This window comes from Mesoplodon bidens (genome assembly GCF_964165515.1).
Source record: "Mesoplodon bidens genome assembly, chromosome: 4".
Classification (NCBI taxonomy): domain Eukaryota; kingdom Metazoa; phylum Chordata; class Mammalia; order Artiodactyla; family Ziphiidae; genus Mesoplodon; species Mesoplodon bidens.
Window position 1 is genome coordinate 160,909,607 of NC_138160.1, and position 23,451 is coordinate 160,933,057.

General features: G+C 42.1%; 1 protein-coding gene across 1 annotated transcript; it reads right to left on the reverse strand.

Moving 5' to 3' along the window:
• Window positions 1-1,483: 1,483 nt before the first annotated feature.
• GABRP (gamma-aminobutyric acid type A receptor subunit pi) lies at window positions 1,484-23,211 on the reverse strand (the record flags this gene model as incomplete). The annotated part of the gene is made up of 9 exons (XM_081230864.1): window positions 1,484-1,786; window positions 10,530-10,717; window positions 11,432-11,584; window positions 12,071-12,208; window positions 15,612-15,694; window positions 17,327-17,544; window positions 18,317-18,384; window positions 22,569-22,687; window positions 23,159-23,211. 9 exons carry the CDS (start codon window positions 23,209-23,211, stop codon window positions 1,484-1,486), a joined length of 1,323 nt encoding a protein of 440 aa, XP_081086990.1.
• Between the last annotated feature and the right edge of the window lie 240 nt (window positions 23,212-23,451).

The following is a 23,451-nucleotide window of genomic DNA, read 5'->3' on the forward strand; positions in this document are numbered from 1 at the left end:
AAAAGCTCCTCTTGGAAGAATCCAGGGGATCTGCTGCTGGCAAAGTGTTGCTCAGTGTCAGAGTAACAGATAGAATTGGACTTGATTCTGCAAGGCTTCATGACAATAGTCAGTATAAAGACTCTTAGAATAAGTTTTTTAAAAAGCTCCTCTATTTCTTCCCATGTTATGGGGAAAGGGCTTCAGCATTGTTTAGGACTGCCTTGCATATAATAGTAAAATGATAAGACATGTCAAATGGGGGAATAAAGCCCCAGAGCTCTCCCAGTTTGGGGAATCCATTATATCTTAGAAACAAGAGATTTATGTTTGAGATTACTGATCCACTAACTTTTTCTTCACTTACGTTTGATTTTTCAAAGGTTGGACTTATTGGGAAATGGGGACAGTTCTGCTGTGACATTAAATGCTGTATTAAAAACTCACCTTGGTATTTAGTGCACTGACTTCCAGGGAATTTACTTAAGCCCACATTTCATTTTATTTTATTTTATTTTTTTAAACATCTTTATTGGAGTATAATTGCTTCACAATGGTGTGTTAGTTTCTGCTTTATAACAAAGTGAATCAGCTATACTTATACATATATCCCCATATCCCCTCCCTCTTGCGTCTCCCTCCCACCCTCCCTATCCCACCCCTCTAGGTGGTCACAAAGCACTGAGCTGATCTCCCTGTGCTATGTGGCTGCTTCCCACTAGCTATCTGTTTAACATTTGGTAGTGTATATATGTCCATGCCACTTTCTCACTTCGTCCCAGCTTACCCTTCCCCCTCCCCGTGTCCTCAAATCCATTCTCTACGTATGCGTCTTTATTCCTGTCCTGTCCCTAGGTTCATCAGAACCATTTTTTTTCTTTTTTTAGATTCCATATATATGTGTTAGCATGCGGTATTTTTCTCTTTCTGACTTACTTCACTCTGTATGACAGACTCTAGGTGCATCCACCTCACTACAAATAACTCAATTTTGTTTCTTTTTATAAAATGATTTCATTTTAATCAAAACCAAAAACTAGAATATGTTATTCCCTAAATAGGCAACAATGTATTTTATTTTATAAGCACTGTAGAGATTTAGTAAATAGCATGTGTGATTAATTTAGAAACAACCTCTGACACTTGACTCAATACATGTAATAGCTTCCTTTTCATTTTTTATATGAGTTAAATGCAGACCAGGGAGCCACTGGGCAGTCAGTCCTGAGTAGGTTTGTAATCTTGGGCTCAATGGGAATATCTTTCATAAAAATAAAAAAGGAATGGGTTGATGTTTCTATTAAAAGGTTCTGTAATGCTAGGACTTCTACACAGGTTAAGTAATGGTTGGAGGGGGGTTCATTGTTTGAGGAGAAATGCTCAAATGTTATTTTAGTCACTTGTGGCACCGTTGGATTAGGATGAACACTTGGCTTAGAATATCATTTACATCATTACTTTGTTCTGTTGAATACCTATGACATGCAAACAATTCAGCATACTCTCAAAAATACATGTAGTATGCCCAGTAAAATACATTGGCTAACATAAAAATCAAAGGAAATAGTAGTTTGGAATATCGATCAACATTACTGGGATTTTGAATTGTGAAATAATCAACAATCCTGCCCATCTTATCTCGGAAGATAAACTTGAACTTGTCACTAGTTTTCATTGTCAGGTCACTGTAGTCAACGTTATCGCTGGAAATTTCAATGCTGGCAAAGCTGATCTTCCGTTTAAAGCTGGAGATGGAGCTGTTGATGATGTTAGTGATGTTGACTTCTTCCACATCCTTTGTCTTCCCCTAGTTCATAAACAGGGCAGTTAGATTGATAGACTTGACTCAGCAAAATAAATAAGTGGGTATTTATATACTTAGAGGCCTTAGTATTGAATAATTAGGTTTAGGAGAGACCAGTACTGAGTGCCTAATAAATTGGCTGGTAAGCAAGATTTGGCAGTCCTATTATCCTGTTTATAGGCACCTGTCCCTAGGTCATCAGCTTGTATAATGGGAAGAATAACCATTGCCCATTCTAAGTGTGCAGAGCCATGTGGTAAATGTTAATTGCTCAGACCTTGAAGCTGGCTGACCTGGGTTCAAATCCCATTCTGCCTCTCACTATTGTGAAATTTTAGTCACCTTAATCCCTTTAGAACTCAATTTCCTTGCCTGCAAACTGTTGATGACATTAATACTACCTCTTGAGACTGATGGGAAGATTAAATGGCATAAATTATGTAGAGCATTTAGTAGGTGTTTGATGAATTCCGTTCTATTCCTGGAAGGAGGGAATAATTGATTATGAGAGTTAATAGAAATCAGCAGTGTCTTAAGGTCTTTGCCACACAAACAGAAATAGTGATGCTCCTTGCAGTCCCACGGAGTTGCCATTCTCCACCATGGCTGGGACAACATAGACTTGGAAGAAAACTCCACGGTATGCAGAAACAACCTGGTCTGGGAAGAAAACTCCATGGGACACAGGGGCAACCTGGTGCCAGGGCAGAGTCTGGGTGGGGTGGCGGCAGCCATTGTTGACTCTTACTCAAGCAGTGCATCAGAAGCAGCCCAGGACTCTGACAGTGGCTGATCCACCATAGCTCACCACCATACCCCATACACACAGAGAGTCCACACAAGTCCTGCTTGCCCTGTTGTTTGGCTCCCCGACAGGGCGGGGGTGGCGGATGCTGGGGGAATGATCAGCTCTGAAGGACAAAGGGGACTTGGACTCAAGGCTTCATCTGAGCAGAGCAAGGGCAACAATTGCTGGTGCCTGCACAGGCAGTACATCGGAGGGCAGTACACTCAGCCCTCTCTCTGCAGCCTACCCAAGCCGAGAGCCCCCACAGGCCTCCCTTGCTTCAGCACTTCCCCAGTGCTGGGAGAGGGGAAAACATACATTTAAAGGGGACAGAGCCAGCATGGGCCCAACCCTCAGGGCTTCTGCTCCAACAACTTGGGATCAGATCCCACCACCAATAGGGTGGTGATGGCCACTGAGCAGAAGGGAAGTCACACTTCACAACAGGCTCTAGCTGTAGCCCCTCCATTTCCAGTCCCACCTTCTGCCAAGGTGATAGCTGCCAGCACACCCTGAGGAAAGACATGACATGCATCAACACCAAATCCAGCAAAAGCAATGGGCACATGCACTCTGTATAGGGACACATCCACATAAGGACGCCCATGCAAGACTGCAATAGGTAACTGTTTCACCTAAACTCATAGAAACAGAGAAATTTAAGCAAAATGAAAAGGCAAAGGAACTGGTCTCAGTTGAAAGAGCAAGAGAAACCCCCTGAAAAAATAAATAATGAAACAGAAATAAACAATACCAGATAAAGAATTCGTAACATTGGTCATAAGAATGTTAACTGAATTAGGGAAAAGAATAGATGAACGTGGTGAGAATTTTAACAAGGAACTAAAAAAATATAAAGAAAGACCCAATCTTGGGAATTTCCTGGTGGTCCAGTGGTTAAGACTCCATGCTCCCACTGCTGGGGGCCCAGATTCAATCCCTGGTGTGGGAACTAAGATCCCACAGGCCACATGGCGTGGCCAAAAAAAAAAAAAGACCCAATCAGAAATGAATAATTCAATATTGAGATAAAACTCACACTAGAAGGAATGAAGCAGACTAAATGATACAGAAAAATGCAAAAGTGGTCTAGAAGATAGAAAATGGAAATTACCCAATCAGAACAGCAAAAAGAAAAACGAATTTAAAAAAATTAGAATAGTTTGAGAGATCTCTGGGATAACATCAGGTGTATCAGTGTTCACATTATAAGGGTCCCAGAAGGAGAAGAGAAAGAGAAGGGGATGGAAAATGTATTTGATGAAATTATGACTAAAAACTTCCCAAACCCAAAGAAGGACCAAATATCCAGGTACAGGGAACACAGAGGGTCCCAAGCAAACTGAACTCAAACAAACTCACACTAAGACATAATTAAACTTCTAAATGTTAAAGAGAGAATTCTAAAGGCAACAAGAGAAAAACAAAGAATCATATACAAGGGAACCCACATAAGGCTATCAGCTGATTTCTCTGCAGAACCTTTGCAGGCCAGAAGGGTGTGGTATAATATATTCAATGTGCTGAAAGGGAAAAACCAGCAACTTAGGTTATATTACCCAGCAGGATTATTATTTAGAATTGAAGAAGAGATAAAGAACTTCTAAGACAAGCAAAAACTAAAACAATTAATCAATAATAAGCCTAAAGAATCTAGAGGAAAGGGAAAATCCCACTAGGAAAGGCAAATATATAGTAAGAATTGAGGACCAACCACTTAAGCTAGTGTGAAGATTGAAAGACAAAAAATTGTAAAAGCAACTATAACTGCAAAAAACAGTTGAAGGATAAACATGAGATGTAAAATATGACATCAGAAACACAAAATGTGGGGGAGGGGAGTAAAAAATGTAGATCTTTTACAATGTGTTTGAACTTAAATGACTACAAGTTTAAAACAAGTAGGTATAGTTATAGGTCAATATATATGAACCCCATGGTTGCTACAAGTCAAAAACCTACAATAGATACACAAAAACTAAAAAGAAAGGAACATAAGCATATTATTAAAGGAAATCATCAAGCCACAAGGGAAGAAACAAAAAGAGAAGAACTGAGAAGAACCAGAAAAACAACTGGAAAAGAAGTAATAAAATGGTAATAAGTACATACCTATCAGTAGTTACTTTAAATGTCAATGGACTAAATGCTCCAATCAAAAGACATAAGGTGGCTGATTGGATTAAAAAACAAGACCCACCTATATGCTACCTACAAATGAGCTAAATACAGACAGACTGAAAGTGAAGGAATGGAAAAAGATATTTCATGCACACAGAAATGACAAGAAAGCCAGGGTAGCAATACTCATATCAAACAAAATGGGCTTTAAAACAAAGTCCATAACAAAAGACAAAGAAGGGCATTATATAATGATAAAGGTATCAATACAAGAAGAGGATATTACACTCGTTAGCATAAATGCACCTAATACAGGAGCACCAAAATACATAAAGCAAATACTAACAGACATAAAGGGAGAAATTGACAGTAATACAATAATAATGGGGGACTTTAACACCCCATTTACACCAATGGACAAATCATCCAGACAGAAAATCAGTAAGGAAACAGTGGTCTTAAATGACACATTAGAACAGTTAGACTTAATAGATATCTATGGGACATTCCATCCAAAAACAGGAGAATAAACCTTCTTTTCATGTGCATATGGAACTTTCTCCAGGATAGATCATATGCTAGGTCACAAAACAAGTCTCAGTAAAGTTAAGAGGACAGAAATTATTATCAAGCAGTTTTTCCAACCGCAACAGTATGAAACTAGAAACTAATTACAGGAAGAAAATTGGAAAAAAAACAAAAACATTTGAAGACTAAACAAAATGCCACTAGAAAACCAATGGGTCAATGGACACATCTAAGAGGAAGTCAGAAAATACCTCAAGACAAATGAAAATGGAAACAAAACTTTCCCAAATCTATGGGATGCAGCAAAAGCAGTTCTAAGAATGAAGTTTATAACAACACAGGGCTTTCTCAAGAAACAAGAAAAATCTCAAATAAACAATCTAACCTGCCATCTAAATGAATTAGAAAAAGATGAACAAGCAAAGCCTAAAGTTAGCAGAAGGAAGGAGATAATAAAGATCAGAGAGGAAATAAATAAAATAGAGGCCAAAAGATAATAGGAAAGATCAATGACACCAAGAGCTGGGTTTTTTTTAAAAGATAAACAAAATTGATATAAGCCTTTTAGCCAAGCTCACCAAGAAGAAAAGAGAGAGAATCCAAATAAAATAAATGAAAGTGGAGAAATAACAACTGATACCACAGAGATACAAAAAATTGTAAGAGAATACTACAAACAGTTATATGCCAACAAATTGGACAACCTAGAAGAAATGGACAAATTTCTAGAAACATCCAGCCTGCCAAGACTAAATCAAGAAGAAACAGACAATTTGAACAGACCAATCACTAGTAGTGAAATTGAATTTGTAAAAAACAAACAAACTAAACTAAACTAAAAAACCTCCCAGCAGACAACAGTCCAGGATCAGACTGCTTCACAGGGGAATTCTACCAAACATATAAAGAAGAGCTAATACCTATCCTTCACAAACTATTCCAAAAAAACTGAAGAGGACAGAACACCCCCAAATTCATTTCATGAAGCCACCATTACCCTAATACCAAAACCAGGCAAAGACACTACAAAAAAATTACAGTCCAATATCTCTGATGAATATAGATGCAAAAATCCTCAAGAAAATATTAGCAAACCAAATCCAACAATATATAAAAAGGCTCATATACCATGATCAAGTGGGATTTATTCCAGGGATGATTTGTTCAGCGTTTGCAAATCAATCAATGTAATACACCACATTAACGAAAGGAATGATAAATATCACATGATCATCTCAATAGATGCAGAAAAAGCATGTGATAAAACATCCATTCATGATAAAAACTCTCATCAAAGTTGGTATAGAAGGAACATATTTCAAAATAATAAAGGCCAATTTTTACAAACCTACAGCTAACATCATACTCAATGATGAAAAACTGAAAGACTTTCCTCTAAATTTAGGAACAAGATAAAGATGCCCACTCTTACCACTTCTATTTAACATAAATAAAAGTCATCCAAATTGAAAGAGAAGAAGTAAAACTGTCACTACTTGCAGATGTCATGATACTTTATATAGAAAACCCTAAAATCTCCACCAAAAAATTACTAGAACTAATGAATTTAGTAAAGTTGCAGGATACAAGATTAATATACAGAAATTTGTTGCTTTTCTATGCACTAATAATGAACTATCAGAAAGAGAAAGCAAGAAAGCCACCCCATTTAAAATGGCATCAAAAAGAATAAAATACCTAGGAATAAACTTAACCAAGGAGGTGAAAGACCTATACTCTGAAAATTATAAAACACTGATGAAGAGAACTAAAGATGATACAAAGAAATGGAAAGATATCCCATGTTCATGAATTGGAAGACATAATATTGCTAAAATGTCCATATTACCTAAAGGAATCTACGTATTTAATGCAATCCCTATCAAAATACCCATGACTTGGGCTTCCCTGGTGGCGCAGTGGTTGAGAGCCCGCCTGCCGATGCAGGGGACACGGGTTCGCGCCCCAGTCCAGGAAGAACCCACATGCCGTGGAGCGGCTGGGCCCGTGAGCCATGGCCGCTGAGCCTGCGCGTCTGGAGCCTGTGCTCCGCAACAGGAGAGGCCACAACAGTGAGAGGCCCACGTACCGCAAAAAAAAAAAAAAAAAAATACCCATGACATTTTTCACAGAACTAGAACAAATAATCCTAAAATTCATATGGAACAAAAAAGACCCCAAATTGCCAAAGCAATCTTGAGAAAAATGAACAAAGCTTGAGGTATCACCCTCTGACTTTAGACTATATTATTATAAAGCTACAGTAATCAAAAAAGCACTGGCACAAAAACAGACACACAGATCAATAGAGCAGAACAGAATTGCCTATGGTTAATTAATCTATGACAAAGGAGAAAAGAATATATAATGGAGAAAAGGCAGTTACTTCAATAAGTGGTGCTGGGAAAACTGTACAGCTACATTTAAAAGAATGAAATTAGAACATTTTGTCACACCATACACAAAAATAAACTCAAAATGGATTAAAGACCTAAATGTAAGACCTGAAACCATAAAACTCCTAGAAGAGAACATAGGCAAAACACTCTTTGACATATATCATAGCAATATTTTCTGGATCACTTTCCTAAGACAAAAAGAAACAAAAGCAAATATTAAACAAGTGGGGCCTAAAATTAAAAGCTTTTGCACAGCAAAGGAAGCTATCAATAAAATGAAAAGATAACTTACTGAATGGGAGATAATATTTCCAAATGATATGAACAACAAGGGGTTAGTATCCAAAATACATAAACAGGGACTTCCCTGGTAGCACAGTGGTTAAGAATCCGCCTGCCAATGCAGGGGATACAGGTTCAAACCCTGGTCCAGGAAGATCCCACATGCCGCAGAGCAACTAAGCCCATGCGCCACAACTACTGAGCCTGCACTCTAGAGTCTGCGAGCCATAGCTACTGAAGCCCACACACCTACAGCCCATGTTCTGCAACAAGAGAAGCCATGGCAATGAGAAGCCTGTGCACCGCAGTGAAGAATAGCCCCTGCTCGCCACAACTAGAGAAAGCCTGCACGCAGCAACAAAGACCCAATGCAGCCTAAAATAAATAAATAAATAAGTAAAATTTTTTTAAAGGTAAGCTAAAAAAACAAAATAAAACAACAACAAAAAAATCCCCCAAATATATAAACAGCTCATACAACTCAAAATAAAAAAAAAAAAACCAATCAAAAAAATGGGCAGAGGACCTGAACAGACATTTTTCCAAAGAAGACAAAAAGATGACTAACAGGAAAATGAAAAGATACTCAACATATCTAAGTATTAGAAAAATGCAGATCAAAACAACAATAAGATATCACCTCACATCTGTCAAAACGGCTATCATCAAAAAGTCTACAAATAACAAATATTGGCTAGGATATGGAGAAAAGGGAATTCTTGTACACTGTTGATGGGAATGTAAGTTGGTGCAGCCACTATGGAAAACAGTATGGAGGTTCCTCAAAAATCTGAAAACAGAACTACCATATGATCTAGCAATTGCACTCCTGGGTATATATCCAGGTAAAAATGAAAACACTAATTCAAAAAGATACATGTATTCCAATGTTCACAGATGCACTATTTACAATAGCCAAGATATGGAAGCAACCCAAGTGTCCCTCGACAGACAAATGGATAAAGAATATGTGATATATATATATATATATATATATATATATATATATATATATATATATGAAATATTAGCCAGCCATAAAAATGAATGAAATTTTGTCATTTGCAGTAATGTGGATGGATCTAGAGAATATTATGCTTAGTGGAATAAGTCAGACAGAGAGACAAATACTGTGTGATATCACTTATATGTGGAATCTAAAAAATAAAACAAATGAATGTAAATAGCAAAACAGAAACAGATTCACAGATATAGAAAACAAACCAGTGGTGAGAGGGGAGAAAGAAAGGGGAAGGGGCAAGATAGGGGTATGGGATAAAGTGACATAAACTACTGTGTATAAAATAGATAAGCAGCAAGGATATATTGTACAGAACAGGGAATATTAGCCATTATTTTGTAATAATTTTTAATGGAGTATAATGTATAAAAATACCGGATCATTATACTGTACACCTGAAACTAACAGAATATTGTAAATCAACTCTACTTCAATTAAAAAATAAATTTAATTTAAAAAATAAATAATTCTTTAAAAAAGGAAGCCTACAGGGAGTAAAATAAATGAAATACGTATTCTTTGGCTGGCACATATGATCATTTGCCTTTGGTCCTTGAGTAATATAATTGTGAAACCTTGTTCACAATAGTTAAACACAAGAGAAAAGGCACCTGGATCTTTGGGCTATTCTGAATCCTCATTTCCTCACCAGTGGACCCTGTGCAGTCCTGGCACTTTGCTGCAGTAGAGCAGCTCTTCTGCATTGGACCCCTGTCATTTTTTTGCCTGTTAGCAGGAGCTTTAGTATGCTAACGTCTATCAAACTGGGCTTCCAAAGAATCCCAGGGTTCCGTAGGCCTGCAGAGAATAATAGTTAAGGGCATGGCCCGTTGCCCACTTCAAGTGGGAGTAACAGGTAAGTGTCAGGCTTTGGAGCCAAGCAGATTCGGCTGGTGCGAATCCCAGCTCTGCCTCTTACCGTCTGTGTCCCCTTGGATAAGTCACTTATCTTTCCATACTCGGATCCCACAACTATAAAAATGGAGATAGCCTTACTGGGTTGTTATGAGCATTTTAAATGATATAATATTTTCAAAGAGCTTGTGACTGTGTCTGGCACATACATGCTCAATTGATAATAATCATTATTATTATTCTAAGAGCTGGACCATGGTGTTTCACAGCTAAGTCAGATAATAAGTCTCCCTGTTAGCAGAAAAATATGCTAATTACAAAATTTGCCACAATTTAATTTTTCCATACATTTTTCAGTAAACCATTACTTGTATAATTTAGGAAAACAAAAATGTGACAAAAGAATAAATATTAAATACATATTAATCTGAAACATAAGCAGCTGATCATGTTAGGTTTGATACTGGGTTTTTCATGGATGCTTGTTCTTGCGGTTGTGATTTTATGTTGCATACAGATAACACCGTTATTTTCTGCTGGAAATATAAGCGTATTAATATCTCACTGTATTTGGTGAAAAGAGCAGTCTTTTTTAAAAGGTGTCATGACTTCCAGATTTCCCCAACTGAACAAGGATGAGAATCACTGGTGCAAACTGAGTCACTGGGGGTCGGGAACCAGGTCCAGGTCATCTCTGCAGACCAGTATATGGCACAGGTGATGAATCATATATAGGGCCCTCAAAATTCTTACCCTATCTTTGGCTGCCATCTGCTGTAGGGAGCTGTAGTGGGCAACTGCATATTCCAGGAGGGCCCCAAACACGAAGCTAAAGCAGATCCCCAGGTACACGTCAATGGCCTTTATGAAGCAGTTGGTGTTCGGAAGAGAAGTGCGGGACCCAATCATCAGTGTGGTCATTGACAATACAGTGGTCACTCCTGGGAAAAAAAGTAAGCAATGTACCCACGTCAGCGGGCAGTGAACCTTCCATCACCCCCTGGCAGACTGTCTCCCTTCAAGACTTGGCAAGGTGAGGACAGGACTCAGAAATAGAGAATAGCTCATTCTGAAACGTCTGTGGCCTTCTGGAAAAGGGTTGATTTGTCTATTTTGTACAGATAAGAATGATATGATTTTCTAAATGTTTCGCCTTCTGTCTTCTCACTGGAGGGAGGAGTTCAGTAAACAAAATAACAGACCATAGACCATCGAATCACAATTCTCCCTTATCTGTCACTGTCAAACACAAGTTTAAAAATGCATTATTCCGGGGCTTCCCTGGTGGCGCAGTGGTTGAGAGTCCGCCTGCCGATGCAGGGGACACGGGTTCGTGACCCGGTCCGGGAGGGTCTCACATGCCGCAGAGCAGCTGGGCCCGTGGGCCGTGGCTGCTGAGCCTGCGTGTCCGGAGCCTGTGCTCCGCAGCGGGAGAGGCCACAACAATGAGAGGCCCGCATACGGAGGAAAAAAAAAAAAAGCATTATTCCTAAAGTAGTCTCTCTGTCTCTCTTTCTCTCTCTGTAAAAGAGTCTCTCAAGAAACCAGCTACTGGAACTGCCCTGGGAATATCAATGAAAACAATGGTAGAAGGTAAAAAAAAAATAAGGACCTAATAACCCAGTTCTTAGAAATCTCCCGTTGGAGCTACTTACCAATGCAGGTTCTTGCAGGAACTGAATCAAGGGAGATCCAAAATGAAACCCAGGATAACACCACCAGGAAAGTGGAAGGAACATAGGTTTCCAAAATGAAATACAGGACATTCCTCTGAAGCTCAAATTGCAAGACCAATCTTGTATAATTTCCTGATAGGGTGAACAAGGGATAGGAAATCATGCCTGCTCACCTAGCAGAGTGGTTTCCCTGTGGGATGTTTAACTTCACTATATTCACATTAAGCCATCTGTTGTTCACCAAAACATAGTTAATCATGAACTGTCATCATAGTTTCAATGAAAGAAATTGCGGTTGTAGACAATGGGATTTATGGGAGTGCTGATGCCCTCACCCAGGATCCTCTTCTTGTGCCTTTCTCTGTCATAGTATTCCTGCAGCATCATAACTGCTGGTTTCCTTGACATCTACTTCACTAGACTGTGAGCCCCCTGGGGACCTTTTCAGCAGTAGGTGTGGAGCAGGTGAAAGTGCCAAGCCCAAACCCTACTGCCCCACCGCACCTCAGAGGGAGGGGCTCCTGGGCCCCAAAGGGACCAAGTGGGAAAAAGATGATATTTCTGACTCAGAATACAACTCAGCTATTTTGCTTTTGTGCAGTTTGTCCCACGAGTTACCTGTCTCCTGCTGCGATCTGGTAGCTAATGTGAAATACTGTTGTATGGTGTACTGAGCAAGCCTCAGGTTCTCCAGCCCGCGCACGGAGTCATTCCCTCTCAGCCAGCTGAACTCCACGTCATTCCCATCATAGCCCCCTGGCAAGTGAAACAGTGCCCTGATCAGCAGAAGAAGGTAGCAGATTGAACTGGTCTGGAAAATGTTGTGATATGGAGGAAACAGAAGCTCTGTCTTGATGGTGCTAAGTCCAAGGATGATCCCATGCAAAATTTGGCATGATTTCTCAAGTGTAATTGCAGTGTCTACTCAGAATGAGATGACCTGCTAGGGCTTTTCACCATCAACTGAGAATCGTTTCTATGCTAAGCATCGTATAGACCTGGTAGATGATAAGCAACTAGAAATGGCCTCTATCATTATTTAAATGATATTTTTGAACACGTATCTGTGAACCCACAAAGGCCTGTGCTAGACGTTTCTTTTCAGGACAGTCTAACACCTCGGAGGGGGTTCTCAGGAACTTTACAGTTGGTCTATTCATATTTTCATATTGGCATAAATGCAAAAACAAAACCAAAAAACCTTCAGCCAGCCACTTCATTGATGTATGTAAACATAGGTGTTTGATAAATCCCAAAGCAGTTTTACCAATATAGCTGATGATAGTAATAATAGCTACCTTTTATTAAACATTTATGTCCTGTACCCATTATGTCTCTAAGGTTCTCATGAGCTTGCAAGGTAGACCTGCATATTTCTTCATTATTTAAAGCTTTTTTAAAAAATAAAATAGAAATGTATCTTATACTTGATATATATGAAGTAGAGCTTACATTTTTCCTCAAATGTTATTATTTAATAAATGCTGTGCCTTAGAATTGAGGAACTATAATGTTTTGCCCATTTTATACATGAAAATTATCAGATTCTGAGAGGTTGCATAAGTTTCTCAGGATACCGGTGCAAATGAAAAACAAACCAGGATTGTACCTCAAGAAAGTTTAATACCAAAGCCCATGGATGATGATAATAGTAATATCTATCATTTAGTAAGCAATTACCTTTCTAAGTGCTTTACAACATTATCATCTCATTTAATCCTCAAATGATAGCTTTGAGAAGATAGACGAATGGTTAATAAGCACATGAGAAGATGCTCAAAATCATTAGTCATTAGGGAAATGCAAATCAAAACCACAGTAAGATACCACTTCACATCCACTAGAATGGCTCTAATTAAAAAGACAGACAGCAACAGATGGTGAGAATGTGGAGAAGCTGGAACATTGCTGGTGGAAATGTAAAACGGTGCAACCACTTTGGAAAACAGTTTGGCAGTTGCTTGAAGACTTAAACTTAAATTTAACCCAGGATTTCAGTCCTAAGTATCTGTCCAACAGAATCAAATCATGTCCACAAAAGGATCTGTACACAAATGTTACAGCAGCGTTATTCATAACAGCTGAAAGGCGGAAACAAGCCAAAGAGACTTGTACTACTTGTATTCTTTTGTCTGGAATAAAAAGGAATAAAGCAGTAAAATGGAATAAAGTACTGATATATGCTTCATCATATATGAATTAAAAAACATTATGCTAAGTGAAAGAAGCCGGATGCAAAAGATCACATGTGGTATGATTCCATTTATATGGAATATCTAGAAAAGACACATTCATAGAGACAAAAGGTATATTAGTGGTGGTCTGGGAGCTGGTGGTGCCAATGGGGAGTGACTGTAAATGGGCACTAGGAGTCTCTCTGGGGTGATGGAAATGTTCTAACAATGGAATGTGGCAACGGTTGCACAACTTAGAAAATTTACTAAAAACCTTTGAATTGTACACTTAAAATGGTTGGATTTTATGGTATGTAATTTATACCTCAATAAAGCTGTTAAAAATAACTCTTTGAGTCAAATACTATTATTTTTCCTACTTCACTGATGAGGAAACTGAGGTTAATTCTACTCACCCAAAGTCACCCAGCTAGTGAATGGAAAAACCCAGTGATTCTGGTACCTATGATCTTAAACCTGGAACTTCATTTTCCAAGGCTACTGGGAAATGGGATGGCAGTGTTGGACTAACATTTTGTTAAGTCTTAACCTATGGTATCCACTGTCTGTCAGTGGTTGTCTCCCCCTCCATAGCGGGGAGAAGTAGTCATGAGCTCTTAGAGGATTTCCAGGTAAAGATTGTCTGTGCGCTTTCCCTTGGAAGCACCCCCTCATTTACTGAAGCCAGCTGTCCAAACAGGCCTAGAATCCCAAAGAAAAAACATATCTAAAAAAGTAAGTTGTACAAGCCTCTACTTGGATACTTTGCTATTACAACTGGTAAATGTTCACAGTCATTACATTCTCACTGCTCTGTCCCTGAGTGGATATGGGCAATTGTGGGATGGTATCAGTTCTTGTCTAGGGATGGCGTTCAGGAAAAATGCCCTTGGTGAGGTTTCTGTACCCAAATAACTGCTGATAAACATTCAATGAAAGCTTCCTCTGCTCACTGGGGACGATATTTGTGCAAGCAGAGTGCTGAAGCTTCCAGGAGAATCTCACTCCTGGGTTTTGAGATGAGCACAGCCATCCATGGAGGGCAATTGCTTTTTCTACGTGGGGCTGAAAATGAGTTCTCTTTTTGATAACCTCAAGTTTTAGTCTGCCCCCAAACAGCTGTATTGCTTCAAGAAGGTTTTGCATGCATTTAATCAATAAGGTAATTAATCTGCCTGCCTGAGTCTTTAATTAAATATCTACCTCTGAAAAATGCTGCCTCATAATGGTTGTGTTTCTTGGATGTTGGCCACTTGTGTCCTTATGTAAGAAGTGCCCAGTAGTTTCCAGCACTTGACTGTAGTTTTTCCTTCTTGCACGAGCCATGCCTTGATACCTTGATAACTCCTACATGTGGCATTTTCTTCCCAGAACACGTATCACAGGTGCCACCTCCCCATGGTGGGCATTTCAGAGTGGTTTACTAAGGAATCATGGAGACCACTCACGGTGCCAGGAGTTCATTTGACACATATCAACTTAGAGTAAATCCTCCTTCCTCATCACAAGCAAATCCCCAGATTGCAGTTTAGATGCCCACTTGCTGACATTACTAGATTAAGCTTTATATGTATATCAAACAATTTATTTTAGAAGTTGGAAGCAGTCTTGCCATAAATGTCAATGATTGTTTTGTATACTTGCCATTTCTAATTTCTGCTGTGTTCTTTCTGGCTTCCATGAGTTAGCGGATTCTGAGGCCCCCTCCTAGTCCTATTGACCCCTGTTTGCTTGGCTGTCTTATCCACTTTTAGGTGGAAATATTTGGTGCCAATGCACAGTGGTCCTCTCCCAAAGATGTAATACTGTAAGGTTTGTTTTTGAGCAGTCTCCAGATCTCTCTGGATGTACACCCAGAAGGTCTGAACCCACTGTAATCAACATCAAGGAGAGAAAGGCCACTATGTATAGGACACTCTTCATGAAAGCACAGATCTAAGTCACCCCAGAAAATCATCTAAGGGGCCCACACGATGTATACTTACAGCTTTCTAGTTGCAACTTGCATGTCTGTGTGTCCATGGGGTATTTAGACAGGTCCATGTTACATGCAACGGTTGTTGTGATTCTAAGAAAGGAATAATGGATTCATAGAGGGTGTTATGAGGATTCTATAGAAAGTATACACTCCCTCTTAAGGGCCACTCCAAGAGAACTTTCACCTTGACTCTTACAGTGAATGTGTGACTTGGTCCCTACATTCAAAGCAGTCCTGAGTTTGTCTGTGCTAAGTGACATCTGTGAGACTCAGTTAAAGCTTGGGGTCCAGAGTGGAGGAAGTTGGAATGTTGGCAATTCAGAGGCAAACTTGCAACAACATTGCAGAACAGAATCATTCACTGGCTTGTTTGAGATGCTTTTGCATTCAGTTTTTAAATTTATTCTTCAGGAGAGACCCATGAGGAGTCTGTCCCTATGCAAAATGCTTCACATGAATTAGCCCTTTGAATTTTTAAAGTAGCTTTACTAGGTAGGAAATATTATTATTCTCCTTTTGCTGCTGAGGAAACTGGAGCTCAGAGAGTCAAGTAACTTGCCTAAGGTCACAGAGAAAGAACTTGCCCCCAAATCTGTCTGACTCTAGAGCCAGGCTATTAATCATCATCCGTCATTTGTAATCGTTGTACAGGATACTGTGTTTTGTGCCATAATACAGACAGACACACACATGTACATGCACACACACACACACACACGTGCTGTGGGAATACAAGGAAGGGGCACCTTAATATTGACTGGAGTTGGGGTCAAGAGAGAGGTCTATTGGACTTCTTGAAAGAGGTGCTGGGGTTCTGGCTGACCTTTGCAAGATTCAGTGCAGCTGAGGAGTGTCAGATAAACGGTCCAAAAATTCAGTTCATTGCTTAGCTCAGTCCTTGTTTTATAACTTCAGCCTCTCACTTGAGATTTAAGATCAGCCTCATGAATATTTGGTTCCTGGCCTTCTGCTGAAGGCCTCTAGCAGTGTTTGCAGTCCTTGTCCAGCCCTGGCACAGGCAGCGATGAGTCCTCTGCCTGTGGGCTGCCTTACATAGCATTTTGTGGGCATCTTTCCTGTTCCTGCCAACCAGCGGCTCGATGAACGATTGGGTGGGAGGAAGTTTTGGCCTCAGGGATTTGTAGAAGGGGCAAAGGGGAGCCTGTGACTACAGGTGGTGAGGCTTGGAGGACTATGCTTTGCTTCTCTGTCTGTACAAGAATGACTCAGCTAAGTAAAGATGTATTCTGGAGCCACCGCCACCCCACTGAGCCCCATGAAAGGAAAGTTCTTTGTATCACCTCTCTGTTTGCTCTTGCTGTTCCCCTTACCTCTTCTTGGCGAACTTCCTTTAACTCTTTAAGATTCAGCTCAGAGTCCTGTGAAAGCATCCTCTAACATCACCCCAAATCACTAACCTACTCTCCACCTTGGGGCCCCAGTGCCCTGACTTCCTTTCCTTATGTGTCTGTGCCAGGACAATGTCTTATTCGGCTCCATATCCTCAGTGTCCAGCACGGGCCTGGCACAGAGCACGCATTCTCAGTAGATTCTTGTTGAGCCAAACTGAACTGAGAAAGGGCCCTTCTGCTCTGGGGACAGGGATCTAAGAAGGCAGGCACATGAGAAGGGTAGGTGGTTATTCGAGCGCTGTTCAGAATACCTTTGCCTTTTCTCCCCGCTCTTTCCCCTCCAACCTTGAGGTCACAGGTACCCAATTACCTGAGAGCATACAGGACTGTGCCATTGGAGAAGAGGCGGATGAGCCTGTTTCCCACAGTGACTTCATGGAGGAAGGACTTTTTGGACTCCACGATGTAAGTGTCTGGCACCCAGAGGAACTCCACTAGGCGTGCATCCAGAGTGAAGCTCTTGTTGCCTTCGAACACCAGCCGCTGGTCCGTCCAGCGCTGTCTGAGGTATATGGTGGCTGTGTAGTCCTGAGGGGGCAGCCGGGGGGAGGAAATGGATGGAGGGAGAAAGCTCAGAAAAGGGAAAGAAAAGGGTCAAGTCTTACTCCCCTACCCACCTCCACTGAGGTCAAGAGCACATACTACAGTAGACATGGGTAAATAAAGTTTGTCTTGAGGTGGTGGCCTGTAGCAATAAGAGAACAAAGCACCTTATTGATTCTGGATCGTAACACCCACTGCCAAAAGGGGGCCCCACAGGACCATGTTCAGGGTCTTAACTTACTTGCCCTCCATCACAGAGGCCACGCCAAATTGTTGAAGGTTTTGGTGAGCAAGGTGCTTAGGTTGTCCAGGATTTACCCAGAGTCCACAGTGGACCCTCTTGGCAAACTGCCTTTAGTGTCACCTTATCTATAATGTGTTGTCTTAAGTGAGAGGATGGTTGAAAGCAGTTATGTGATTGTTGGTTTTCATCAGCTTGTCTCCCACTCTGTGAGGGACCATGTGACATTCAGGCTTCCCCCCTGCACTTTTGTTCTTTTCCCCCACTTTTATCCCTCACCAAGTACACCCATTCCACTCCCTCATTTCTCCCCTCCTAGCCTTTGAATCCACTTTCCTTCTGATACTCAGAAGATCTGTTTTACACGCATCTTCCACTGTCTTGAGTTTCAGGATAGGTCTCCAGCTTCTGCCGTTCCAAGTAAGTCTCTGTTCTGCTTTGAGTAGCTAGAACATATATCCTCATAAAACACAGGACAGGGGCTCCTTGGGTGGAAGACGAGGGGGCCACACTTACCATGTTACTCTCTGAAATACTGGAAATACTTGCAATGTCCAGAGTCAGTGCTATCTGAACAGGTTCTCCTAAGAATGAAGAAAAACCAGAAAGACTTCCATAGAAACACAAACAGATTTCCTAACCCTACATTAGCACAATTAAAAAAATGTGCATATATTAGAAAATTATGCCTATTGGAAACTTTCAAACATTTTAGAAGTATATAAAATACTTCTAAATAAAAGGTTAATTTCTATCCTCCCCATCTCAGGAGGAACCACTATGTAGAGTGTGCCTCCCTTTTGTATGAAAAAAATGCACAAATATGTAGTTAGCTAAATACATAAGAGAGAGACCACATTGTATTAATTAGTGTATATTTTAAAGAATGTAGCGGTATTTGCTACTTCTTGCTTGGAGGATTTTTTCCTATGGTGCTTGCAAGGAACTCATTAGAAATGTAATAGGGATTTGGGAATTTGTACACAAATATATTTCCCCCCCCAACCAAGTAAATTTACCACAAGATGGCATTCAAGACTGCTCATGGTTGAGCTCCCGCTCACCTCCTGACACTTTCCTCCACCTCCTTTATTCTTCAGGAACCCTAAACTATTTAGAATTGCAGAGCTGTCCACGTTTCATCTGGTGTGCAGATGTTGGGCCTCAATCCTGGAGTGCCGGCAGATGGGCCAAACTCCTGAGAGGGCCCGTCTTAGCTCTCAGGACTGAGGTTTGGGAGCCACCATTCTCGGCGGCCAGGCCAGGCCAGGGACGTTTACTCCTCCTTAGACTGGACATGTGGAACAAAAGCCCAGGAGTCAGAAAGATGTGAGCTTCGGTCTGGGAAAAGTTACCAGATCCTTCAGAACTGCAGCTTTCTCACCTGCAGGTTTGAATATAATGCTAATGACATCAGAGGGTCACGGACAGGGTTAAATGAGACTAGGTGTGTGACAGCTTCTTTGCAGGGTGGTGGCAAGAGAGAATGGTGCCTGCCTAGCTGGACATCTAGAAGGTGCTCAAAAATAATTATCTGTACAAAGTCCCCAGCATTGTTCCTGTCACATCCTACCAGGCACTCAGTAAACAGCATTTCCCTTCCCTTCCCCTCTCCTCCGGTGATCTTAGCTAATTCTGGAAAAGCAAAAACTTTCCTCACCAGATTAGTAGATGGAGTAGCATTCACTTGCAAGATAACTGGGGACACCTCAGGGAACTGTGACAACGCAGTAAACCAGGAAAAGGAGAGGCCAAATCCAAAGGACACTTAGAAACAGCAAACTGGGGGGAATCAGACAGAGCAGCCTAATGATCGATTAAAGGAAACCAAGCCACAGGATATAGGTAAGAATTTGGAAGTGGAGTTTTAAAGCCAAAGCAATTAACAATAATTAACTTAATACTCAGTGTTAATACTTGGTGGGAAAGGGGGAGATCTTTGAGGGCAGACCCTGGAAGGTGCTGAAGGAGTTATGGTACTAAGTGGCTTTCTGCCCCTCAAGACAGCACGGTGCAGTGTTAAGAAGAGGAGCTTAGAGTCAGAGTGTTTGAAACCTCTGCTGGCCACATCATAGCAGTGTGACCTTGAACAAATTGCTAAACCTCTCTGTTCTACAGTTGCTTACCTGTAAAATAGAGCTACGAACGCTAGCCATCAAGGGTTGGGTTGGGAAGGTTACAGGATCTATCTTATGTGCCTGGGCAGTGGGTCAGTGCTGGTTGCCCCCCTCCCCGCACCTTGAGAAACATGGAGAATGGAAAACACACAAGAGCTCCAGCCTCAGTGTGGGCTTTTGTTTGTTTGTTTAGTTGTTTCTAGGTAGTCTAGCATAGGCCTTGCTTCCGTTGGCTTTTTTATGGACCGGAGTTTGCTCCTTCTTCCCCTTGAGTTATAAAAGTTAGCTGTGCCACCAGAGGGCAGCTTTCTCCTAGGAAAGAGGTCAAAGCCAGGTTCTGGGCAGAGTTCAGGAGGGCCTGTTTGCAAACCTGTGCTGTCCAGCTCAGTCCCTGAAAAACCCTATAGAGGTCTTGTCGCTCAAGGACATCAGGGTCCGAGAACTGGGTGGACAGACATTATGGAGAGCAGCACTCCCTCCGTGGGCCTCGAGGCTGCCTTGTAAATGTAGGTTCTGTAGAAGGCAGAGAGCCACAGGCTCGTGACAAGGGGTGGGGGTTGTGCCTTCCCCTCCTTTTGACTGATGACCCCTTGCCCCATTTTTGCCCCAGGTGGATCTGGGCCTCACGTCCCCTTAGGTCCACTCCAGGCTCAGAATGGGCACCTTGCCCTAGGACTCTGCACCTTGTTGGCCCCTGAGCAAGCAACAAAAAGGGCAGTGTCCTGGCCTAATTGTTTGGGATCTGGGAGGCAGAGAAATTGTTGAGTGGACCCAACCAGATGTGGAGACTCATGTGCTTGTCATTAGTGTTCAGTTGCTCCTGGGAAAACCAGAGGAGGTTGAAGCCCCCCAAGGTCCCTTAACATAAGGACCTCAAATCCTACTTGTGTGGCCAGGAAGCTGCGTCTCTCAGATCTCCAACCGAAGGGGATGTGATTGGCCCCAGCTGCTGTGCTCTGAAATCTTCCACCACACTTGCTCGGAGGCCATGCTTCCCATGGGCTGCATCCCACCAGGGACTGAGCGTGGCAGGAATACTAAGGCAGGCCTGTTCCTGGGAGGCACAGAGATGGGAGACTCCTCTGATGGGAACTTTAGCTCAAGAACTCCCTGGTGGCCTTTCCAAACACACTTAGAATTGCACTGTAGTCTAAGACTGCTCCACCAGCCTTGCTTCCCTCCCTCCCTCCTTCCACTGGGGTCAGACCTGCATTGCGGTCTGACAGCTCTCCAGCTTCCTTCTTTTCCTGCCCCATATTTTGTCATAGATATGTGGCCCCAATAAATATCTTGCACGGATAATCCCCTCCCAGTGTCTGTTCCTCAGAGGACCTGGACTGACCCACTAATCCTAGATCTGACCCGAGAATTTTATCATCTGAAGGGAGGAGCAAGAAGGAAAGGGATTAAAGTAGACTGCATCCTGATGCTGTACTTACACACTTCATTTCATTCAGTCCTCCCTGTGAGGCAGCTAATATGCCCCCCGATTACAGAAACGGAAACTGAGGCTCAGAAAGCTAAGATGCTTGCCCAGCAGTAGAGCCAGGAGCCAAACTCAGGTTTGTTCCACTCCAAGGCTCTTTCTACTAGTTTCTGCTCGAGGTAACAAGATATTAGTGACCACGTTGGTTCAGTCTTGCATTTTACAAACAGAGAGGCTGAGACCCTGTGAGGAGGTACGTGGTGGCCTCATTCTTTCCCTCCTTGCCTCATTCGTTCAACAAATATTGATTGATAATTTGCTATCTGTTAAGTACCGAGATGCTGCTGGGTTTGGTGAGGTAAATAAAGCAAGACTCCCCCAGGGGACTGCAGCCTAGAGCTGAGACAGACATAAAGGCAGTGACAGTATCACCCGGCAATGGCTATGACTTGGAGATATGTTCAAAACAAAGTGTGAAGAAAGGGGATGGGGCCTGGAGGAATCTAGGTGGGCTGCTCAGAAGAGGAGGCCTTTGATCTAAGACATGAAGGAAAAGTGGCATATCACCAGGGAGTCAAATTGGAACAAGCCATTCTTGACAGGTAAACAGTCTCAGCAAAAAGCACGGAGACCAGGGAGACCAAGGAGGTCAGGGGGCACATTTGTAGCAGGGCATAGTGGGGAGAAGTTGGGGAGATGAGACTGACAGACAGATAGAGGCTGGGCTGGGAAGCGCCTGTTGTGCCATGCAAAAGGCTCTGGACTGTACGCTGAGGATGCTGGGAAGCAGGCAGGTATTCTGAGCAGGCAAAGGACCCAGGGGGGTCATCCAGGTGGCACAGTAGAGGGTTAGCCTTGAGGAAGCAGGCTGAGGCAGGAGGACCAGGTGGAGTAGTCCTGGTGAGACATGGTGGGTTCCTTGAATAATGACACTGGAAGTGTGGGCGGAAGGCGGACAGCGTGTGTGAGGTTGTGAGGGGACTCTAGGAACCTCCTCAGTGGGGAGGAGTATTTCTGTATCCTGCAGGTGGAGAGACCAGAGAAAGCGCTTTCTCCAAGGTAGAGTGAAAAGTCATTGGCAGCAGTTTGTATCCATCACTGCCACTCCTTAACAGGTTGCAGGTCAGAAAACGCAGTCGACTAAAACCTCCTGAAACCCTCTTCTGCATATTGTCTCTGTTCCTATCTTTTTGAATTGATGTCCTGGGCAAAAAGAATGACCTACCACCAAAATTGGGCCTGAGAAACTTGTTATATCCTGCTGTGAGATTCTCAAAGCCAGGCAGGGACAGCTTGTCACTTCTGCTGGCCTTGATGTTAAACTGATTCCCCTGGATGCACATCCTGGAAAAGAAAACGGGTTTCGGTGCACATGCTTGCTTACGTGTGGATAAACATGCACACACACAGACTGGAGCTTGTGTTTGCATGTCTGTGTGTGGCTGTGCTCAGATACGAGCAGTAACTTCCCCAAAGAGAAATCTCTGATTTTCAGCTGCTGAATTAACACATGTCCCTATCCCACTCCATTTTATTACCCATTTGCTGTATATCACAGTGTCATGCTAATTTGGGAACACTCCAAGCACCTTCCCCCCAAACCCAAGGGGTTCGTCCATCTGTGACCGTTTTGGAAGCTTGACTTCTCCAGATAGAATAACTGGCAAGAAGTTGCATTTGTCCTGGTGCGTCAGGGAGGTGAAGGCCTGACGTTCTGTCTCACTGTTGCTAAGTAGAAAGCGCAGCTGCCCCTCCGACCACATGCAAAACCCAAAGCAGTTCAGCTCAAAGCCACCGCGGGGTAGCAAAGCTCACCTTCCAGTGAGGAGACTCAGACACATGAAGGTCAAGTGGAGACCGTGCCTCATGTTGAGGAGCTGCTTATGCAGAGAGGGGCTGAAGTAGAAATACCTGGGGAAACAGATGGGGTAGGTGAGAGGCAGACAACCCAAAAGGCTCAGCTCCTCCCAGCCCAGCTTTTCTGTCCTGTGGGGCGTCAGTTACAGCATTTTCTCCACGTCTGTGGGGAGCAGCCTCTTCCCACACCTTTCTGTTTCAGCTCCTGCCCCCCGCTGAATGTCATCCAGGAGTGACTTCGTCTTGAAGGA